Raw genomic sequence first — 9,296 nt, 5'->3', positions numbered from 1 at the left:
AAATAATATTTTAATGAAATGATATAATGCATTTTCTGATGATCAACAAATCAATGAATTGTTTTAGTGCTAGACTTTTTGGACCAAATACCAGATATGCTAATTTTAGGGCCAACTGAGGATCCTTCATCAACAGCAAAAATCCACGTGCTACTTCTTGATCACTTTGGACTTCAAAGTTCGCTTAATCAGGAGTGTTTTCACTGATGTGCTGACCTTCTGTCGTATAAATTACAGCAAGTTAGTATCAAAACTGCTGTCTGCTAATCTAATGTGTTTATGTGTGTGTGTGCCAGTCAGCCAGTCATAACCTCACCAACGCTAATTGAGTGAGTCCAGAAATGAGAAGCGTGCACAGGTCCTCCCTAAGGGGTAAACAGTCAAAGCTGACATCCCACACACACATGCATGCACACAAACTCACTCTAACGTAATTGATTTTCTAAACACTTCCATACTTTATGGTCACTGCCAAATGAAAACTCACTCAAATAGGTTGGAGGCGAATGTCAAATGAGGTAAAATTACTCCTGTCTGCACTCACCGCCGTGCGCTCAACCTTTTAAAGTCCACTCAGATGTTACAGCTGGAAAAAGTTTGCTCAGTCTTTTAGAGTGATGGCCCCTAAGATTCTTTATTCATTGCTTTGTTGTACGTTCTACTTTCATCTTTGATTTTATTCATTCTTTTCTTTAGAGATTTGTACAGTGAAATCTAGCCAGCCTGAGAGACGGAGCCTCGGTCCCATAGATTCACCGCTTTATTATTCCGCTGCTCTTTTTCGGTGGCAGCTGAATCCATCATTCATTGCTTCAGTGCGTCTCAAGTCATTTTACAGACACGCCTTATTTTATAATGGAAAGCATGATGTTAGTGTTGGAAAATCAATAATCAAATCTCCACTAAATGTTTTCATCAATTTTATTTGTATTAAATATTAACAATAAGGAGACAGTGGACAAAAATCAAACATTTTTCATGTGAATAAACAACTGTGAGAGTGACCCAAAAAAATATATGTTGGACAGAAACTGAAGAAAAATACCTTTGGGTAAACACACACTGCAAGGTTTTTAACCACAGATGAGCCCAACAAACAGTTTCTAACAAACAGATGAAATTTCAAAACTGGTCAGGACCATGTAAAGTGAAAAACAACTCTATGAAGACAGATGTGTTTGGAAAACCCCCTTATAAATATATGAGCTACCAGGTCAGAGGCTCACAGTGAGAATCTACCCAACAGTGTTACATAGACACAAATGAAAAAGCAGCTTTAATAGATCGTCATCCACCTTTTGGACACAGTTAGGCAAAGTCATGTCTTTCAAAGTAATCTCAAGCAGGAATAGTCATAGTGCAAAGGCTGGAATTCAAAGAGGGAAAAGTTGATTAAGTGACCCGACACCTATATAAGCAAGTCAACTGGCCCTTACATGAACAAACTGGCACGGGTTCACAGTTTAACACGTTTGTCAGATTGTTTTCTGATGTGTCACTACAGCCTCAAACACTTTGGTAAAAGCTCAGACCTCCGACTGCATCTGACATTTGTCAATGACACAAATATTCTTGTTGTGTTTAGATTTGTTATTAGCCAACAAACAATGTCTGTGAACGTTATTCTTAAAGAGACAGTGCAGACCCCCAATTTAAAAATACACGTTTTTCCTTTTCTTTACATGTAGTGTCATTTATAGATTGTTTTGGTGTGAGGTGCCGAGTGTTACTGAGATATCAGCTGTAGAGACGTCTGCCTTCTGTTAAATATAATGGAACTAGATGGCACTCAGCTCGTGGTGCTCAAAGTGCCAAAAATTTATAGATAAACACATTTGGAAAAACTCAACAGCAGTGTATTTTTCCAGAGATCATGACCTGGTTATTCAAAATAATTTTAAGACTTTGTTGTGAGCAGTTTCATGCAAGAACTATTTTCTTTCTACTCAACTACACCCACCAACTGGAAGGAAACTTGTGTCTACTGCTGGCTCAGCGAATGTTACAGTTCAGCTCAGGAGGATGCCGCCGAGTCCCCTGTACGTGAGTAGATGCACACTACCTTCTGCATGATGATAAGTTTAGCGGGTGTACTTTGGTAGAGAGAAAATAGTTCCTACATGAAACTGCTCACAACAAGGTCTGTGGATTATTTTGAGTAACCGGGTCATGATTTCTGGAAAGAGACATTGCTGTTGAGTTTTTCAAATGTGAGCACCACAAGCCAAGTGCCATCTAGTTCCATTATATTCAAGAGAAGACTGACATCTCAACAGCCAGTGTTGAGAAGGTTACTTTTGAAATGTAATTGGTCATAGATTACAAGTCACCCTGTCAAAAATGTAATAAGCAATGCAACTCTTTTTAAAACTTAAAGTAATATACCGGAAACTTACTAAATCTGATTACTTTCTGATGACTTTTCTAACAAATGGTTTGAACTGGGCTGAAAAGAAAAATGTCCTGAAATAGTCTGTGCCGAAAGAAGGCATTCCAACATGGCAAAAAGATGTCAGGCAACAGAATAAATGTTACATCCTACATATAAACATTTTCCCAATAATAATATATTCGGATGTAACCTCATTGTTACCACCAACATTTTGATTAGTAACTGTAATTCAATTACATATGTTTTTTTTTTCTTTTCTTTTTTTCAGTAACTGATTAAATTTATTTTGTATTTGAATTACATGTAACTTGTTACTTCCCAATACCGTGTACGGTCGATATCTCCAACTCTTGGCAACTCACACCTGAACAATCTAGATTCATAAATAGCACTACAGGTAGGAGGGAAAATGTATTTTTGATTTTGAGGAAAACTGTCCCTTTATGTGTCATTAACATGAACATGAATTGTTCGTGTTCATGAACAGTGAACATCAACAGTTACAATAAATTATGTACAAATATACAGCTCAATTTCATTATTACAGCAGTTCATAAAGAAAAAAAAACATAATTACAATAAGCACATTAAAAAGCTAGGACAGTTTAATATGTGTGATTCATTAAAATAATAATAATAATAATAATAATAATAATAATAATAACATCATGATTATAACTGTCATTTAATGACCACTACCTTTATCTGTTAGTGCCAGGATGCTTTAAGGAAACTGATTCTATGGCAATAAATATAAATAAGGCAGAAAACAATAAATAACTTCCCAACAAACGAAATGTGTCTTAAATGCACAACATGCCGCCAAGTAAAATGAAGAATTGAGGTTTGTGAGGTGTGCCCACTTCATGATTGCAGACCCTTGTTTCCCAGCAGTGAAATTCAATATCAGTTCACGCCGACAATTACACAAGCAAAAGTGTCTTAGTTAGACCGCAGAGCCACATTTGAGCCATCAGCTCAGATGTGGCTTTGTCCCTTTAATGATATGTCTCATAACCAGCAGCCTACCGTTGTGATTTCCAATTTGAGCAACAGATTATATAAAAAATAATGAACATAGACACCGTGGCATCACCTACGGGTTTGTAATTTCCTGTTCTTAAACCTTAAATTTGGCGTTTTGGGTGTCACCATCTTGGATTTTTGAGGCCAGAAGTGACCATAGGGAGGGGTGGATCTGACTCAAAGATGGCGGTGACGCCACACAGACAGCCTGCCACTCAAAGCACCCACATCTGATTTGTGAATTACCTTAAGCCTTAATAAAATGTAAATGGGTGAGTTATATATAAATTTACCTCATGCACAGTAGTCATGAACCCGGAAATTAGCTATAGAGACCTAAACTGTTTGTTTTTTTTTATCAGGCTGTAAACATTGTATTTCTGCTGTTAAGTTAAGCATTTCAACATGGGGGTTAATGGGGACTTACTCACTTTTGGAGGCAGCCTCCAGAGGCCATTTGAGGAACTGCAGCTAAAATGAGCACAGCCGTTTGAAACACGGTGAAAAGAAATATCGGAGTGGGCAGTGCAAATAGAGTCCAATAGTCCCTTATGACATTTCACATAGCATCAACGACATTACGATGCAGGCGTTGACTGGGGATGTAAATAGTATTTCTTAAGAGGTCAGCCAGCGACACAGCATTGTCACCCTCAGCATGTAAACAAACCAAGCAGGGAATGTTTAGTTCACATTAGAGCTGCGGTTCTCAGTCCGGGTCCTCCGGAGCCACATTACTGCTGGCCATCTACACTACCAGGTAGTTAATTGCATTCACCAGGTGGAAAATTACTCCCCGATTAGACAGCTGGAATGAAAATCAGGCCCCAATGCCCAGGACTGAGAGCCACGGCAACAGAGTCTGTTACAGATACACTGTATGACAATACAAGCTCTGGATAAGTACGCTGAGCAGGGGAGAGAGATGGAGGGAGGGAGAGACCTGGGACATGATAGTGGGGGAAGGAAGATAACAGATTGAAAAAGAGGACAGGAACAAAAGGAGCTACAGAGTTTGCATGCAGTAGAGTAGAATGCTAGGGGATAGAAGGAGGCAAATGTATAGGGAGAGACTGGAGTAGACAGATGGAAAATAGGGTGGAGAAATAAACAGGGACAGAGAGAGAAGACAGAGGGGAAAAGGGGGTATGAAAAGAGAGGAAATCATGTGTAAGTGAAACAGGCCAGAGGGAAACTCGTAGTTACCACCAGTGGGAGAGGAGCTGTCTTCCTGCAGGCTTTTCTTCACCTCTATCAGGTCCTTGCCTCATGAGGTGTGCATTACAACACACACACACAATTTATATAACCTCCCTACAGCCAGGTGCTGTTTAGAGACAGACAAGGTCAACAACTTTTTCCAGATTCTAACATTTTCTGTAGACGCCGGGAGCTGTGAACTTCTGGCCTGTACTTAGCAGCAGCGTAGGCTCCCCTACCTCCCGGTTGACATTACAAGATTTGTTTACCCCAAAGCCTGTGTGGAAAGAAAGGGCTGTTCGGGAGTCTATTCAGCTCAACAGAGCAAATATATTCAACACTGGCAGATTGAGGAGGGTGGTATGCAGCCCAGTTGTTCACAGATCTAAAAAAAAAACAACATTTTCGGTTTTCTCACTTATCAAATTGTGACACATGTTGTCCCCAAAGTGTTAATAATGTACGACTCAGCAGGTCATGGCAGTTTCAATATAAATCTCAATCAAAAGGTATGAGTCCTACTGTCCAAAAACTACGTAATTGCTAGCCTTTCTATACCAAGTGTCATCTCATTAGGTAAGAGATAGCCAACACATTTGAGATCAGGAAGATAAAAAAGGCTAGCACATAAGGACTGGGTATCAGTGGAAAACCTTAGAGCTGACGCTTTTCCAAATGGGGCAGTTTGGAAACTCATGCTTTCTGTATCTTTCTTTTCATTATTTGACCAAGTAAACAACTTTCTGTGCAACATTTGTTCTGCCGCTTGCTTCCCCAGACAGAATCAGACTCTACTCCATTGATGCGCCACTAAAACTGTCATAGAAAGCAGGTCAGCTAACTGTAACACCAATATCTGAAACATCTTTCCTTTTAAATCCTTAAAATGGATATTGATTCTGTCATTTAGCAAGACACCAGTAGGTATCCCACTTCAATACCCAGCCCCAAAGAAGATTTGAAGAGCTTCATTCCAAAAAAACTGATACTTCTTTCCCATTTTGGAAAAAATACATAATGCTGGTTGTGCCAGATCTTGTTCTATTCTTTCTTGTTGTCCGATGTGTTTTGATTTTGAGTTACTAAAGTGTAATTTTGTCTTTATAAATGCCAAATTATTCAAATGGCAGACCTCTCATTTTGGAATGACACTCTTCACTTCTGTACTGTACTAATCTAACATTGCAGATACACATTTCTCTTATATATATTGTGGGTAATATTGCAACATTGCACTTGTATAAAAACTGTGGTCCAGTGTAAAGCCAAAGGTACTTCTAATGTCTTATACACACGAATCAACCACAATATGCGAACCACGGACAGGTGAAGTGAATAACATTGATCATCTTGTTACAAACCAATGTTCTCCTGGGACACCTTGGGTCCTGACATTCATATAGATGCCACTTGACATGCACCCCTCATGGCAACAGCACTCCCCATGGCAGCGGCCCACCCAGCAGGTTAATGCACCATGCCACGCTGCAAAAACTGCTCAGGAATGGCCTGAGAAACAAGACAAAGAGCTCAAGGCATCCACCTGGCATCCAATTCCCCAGATCCCAATCCAATTGAGCATCCACATGACGTGCCAAGACAAGTCTGACCCATGGGGGCCCCACCTCTCAACCCACAGGACTCAAGGGATCTACTGCCAACACCCTGGTGCCAACACGGGACACTGAAGGAGGCCCCACTGTCGATCGCACTTGGCTCTGAGCTGTCGCGGCATGGACACAGGACATTTGGGGTTACCAGCAGGTCCCACCTGTCAGTGGTTTTAATGTTGTGGCTGATCGGCGTATGTGAGCAGAAGGATAAACGTTTACTTCTCAAAACACTCAACAAGCTCATGTCTTGGTCGGAGGTTCTGGCATGTTTGAATCCCTTCTCAAGAGCTGATACTGAAACGTTATTAAAAGACTTTAAAAGTCACCCAGGTCCTGCTTTTGTTGCGGTATAAAATGCTCACCTGTATTCTCCTTCGTTTTTAAAAAGCATGCAGTAAAAGGGTCGTGGATGTGGATGTCTTGTCATCTGGACTTCTGTCAGCGGACATCACGGAATGAAGAGTTGATCTGATGTAGGATTTAGCAATGTGACAGTGTATTTTCACCAGCGCAAATGATGGGCAGCCCCATAGTTCATTGAGCAGCACATGGTTTCACTTTTAAAAAATAATCAAATAAATGGATAAAAATAAATCTTTAACAACACAAATACAAACCTCATCTCTGCCTTCAGTTTCAACACCCTGTTATTTGTGCAGATTGTGAGGCAGAGATATCACAGATGATGTCTCTGTGTGAGAGTGTGTTTCTAAGTGTGTGTGACTGTGATCTGTATGTGTGCATGGATACGAGTCTCTGTGCACTTTGTGTGTCTGTGGGCGTAAGCACATCTAAACTGTCAGCGTGACACAACGTGGGAGTTCTGATAGACGGGTGAGTGCCTTTTTCATACCCACAGCTTGATGTGTGTGTGTGTGTGTGTGTGTGTGTGTGTGTGTGTGTGTGTGTGTGTGTGTGTGACCTTGCATATGAGTGTGTTTAAACGAGCAAATCTAAGAACAAAATGTCAGCGAAGGTTTGGTCTGAATTGTAAAGAGAGACAGGCGTGATTGTAAGCGCATGTGGTTGATGGATTCAGGGGGAAGTAGAACAGTGAAACACAAGCAACTTGTACCGAAGGAGCAGCAGTTTCTCTACAAAGTCACACATTTCTTGCTCAAGTCAATATGGATGGTGTCAATGTGTGTGCGCCCTCAACTGTCTCTCTGCGTCAGAGCTTGCAGTTCGGCAGTCTGTAGGGAATGTTGGAGGAAGACATTTTTACGACTGTAGCTATGCAGAGACAGAGGGCCTCGAGGTGGTTGTCCTAAACGACCCGTAAACGTGGAAGAGGAGGAGGAGGAAGAGGAGGAGGCTGGGGAAGGATTAGCAGGTGGAGGGGAGGCTTGGATGGACGATGAGACGCTTGGGGAGGGGCTCCCTCTGCTTGCGAGACTGTGGAGGCTTGAGGAGGCGCTCGCTCCAACTGCGCGAGGGATATGGCTCGGGGGGTGGTGCTCTCCTCCTCCTCTCCTCGCCCCACCTGACAGACTCACCCCACCTCCTCCTCCTGAAATTAAGGACTCAGAAGAGGAGGACACCCCCTCTGGCTGCCTGGAGGACAGAGATGGAATTGCGGAGTGATTAGCAGCTGCTGAGCCGGAGCCTAGGCATTGATTTGGACCAAGGCCCGGGTGTGAAACTTGAAGCTGGGCTGGAGTAGTAAGTGAGGCTTGGGCTGACACTGCAGAAGTGGCACAGGACGAGTTGGAGGAGCCTGGAGCCAGATTTGGAGCGGGGTTACGGGCTGTGGGCTGTGCCAAGACTCCCTGGCAGTGGCGCTCCTCCCTGGCAGCATGTCGTTCAGAGGCAGGAGGCCGGCCGTGCAGAGGTGGATAGTGGTGGGGGAGGTGCTGGTTACAGAGGTCCCCTCCGAGTGGTGCCCCCACACCCCGCGCTACTCTTCGGTCCCTTGTAGCCAGGCTGCTGCTGCTGCCTAGTCCTGACCACCGGCCTGGATGACTGGTCTGAGAGAGAGAGGAAGACAAAGAGAAACATGTGTTAAAGAGACTCTACCATTTACTCTGCTTTCTGTTTGTCAGCGAGTGTGTGATGTGACTCTTTCAAGAATTATTCACTGAACATGTGAGAGATAGAGAGAAAGAGGAAGAGAACGAGACAGACAGAATGAGAGAGAGCACTGTTCAGTATAGATTGTTAATTGGGTGACATTTGGAGAACGATCTCTCTGGGCTCCTGCAGCTTGTTCTAATTGTTTCTAAACCAACCGGAACCCTGCTCACTAAAGAACAGACACACACGCAGAAACACACACAAACACACTCAGAGAAATAGGGCAAAATTGCGTGCATGTATGAAGACATGCACTCAAGGTATGAACTAATCCCCATTCACAAAGCAAAAGGATCTCTCCCTCTTTCTCTCTCTCTGTCTCTCTCTCTCTCTCACACACACACACACACACACACACACACAATAGGGAAGATGGCATATAAAGCTAGATGGCACAAACGGGAGCCACCTGTTCTCTTTCACACTCCACTGCACCCCCTTATGCAACATATCTCATCACTGTCCCCCTTCTGTCTCTGTCTCTATCTCTCTCCCACACACACACACACACACACACACACAAATACACACAAACCCAAAATCACACCGGGACCAAGTGTGCAATGTTCACTAAAGTAGCACAATCTCATCCGACACTGAACCTCATGGGAGAGTAAGCTGAGTTGACATTTGCCGACACGATGGCTGTGTGTGTGTGTGTGTGTGTGTCCTCTTGTGTGTGCCGTGCTTATGTATGAGCATGTGTCTTCGTAACTCTATACACTCATACAGTACACATAGTGTATGCAACATGGGTGTCAACACGTATGTCTGCGCATGCACATTTACTGAGACTCCCATGCGCTTTCATGTGTATGAGCGTGATCACGCTTTGTGTTTGTGCATGCAAATGAATATTAAAAGTAATGTAATTACCGTGTCGAGTCTGTCGACAGAGATTTGGTGTGAGAGGTAGAAATGTGATTAGCCAGAACACAGCTAACTGAGTAAGTACAGTATAACAGTGGCAATGCTAATTCAATGAAACGGTT

General features: G+C 42.6%; 1 protein-coding gene across 1 annotated transcript in view; it reads right to left on the bottom strand.

Moving 5' to 3' along the window:
• Positions 1-907: 907 nt before the first annotated feature.
• ccser1 (coiled-coil serine-rich protein 1) overlaps positions 908-9,296 on the bottom strand; it is a 191,849-nt gene continuing 183,460 nt past the window's right edge. Inside the window, exon 11 of the mRNA XM_049577884.1 lies at positions 908-8,198. Within this exon, the coding sequence (XP_049433841.1) occupies positions 7,386-8,198 (813 nt within the window). The 3' untranslated portion in view covers positions 908-7,385. The remainder of the gene's footprint in view (positions 8,199-9,296) is intronic.

The sequence above is a fragment of the Epinephelus fuscoguttatus genome, linkage group LG6 (genome assembly GCF_011397635.1).
Source record: "Epinephelus fuscoguttatus linkage group LG6, E.fuscoguttatus.final_Chr_v1".
NCBI classification, from domain to species: Eukaryota; Metazoa; Chordata; class Actinopteri; order Perciformes; family Serranidae; genus Epinephelus; species Epinephelus fuscoguttatus.
This window is presented reverse-complemented; position numbering and strand designations above follow the sequence as displayed.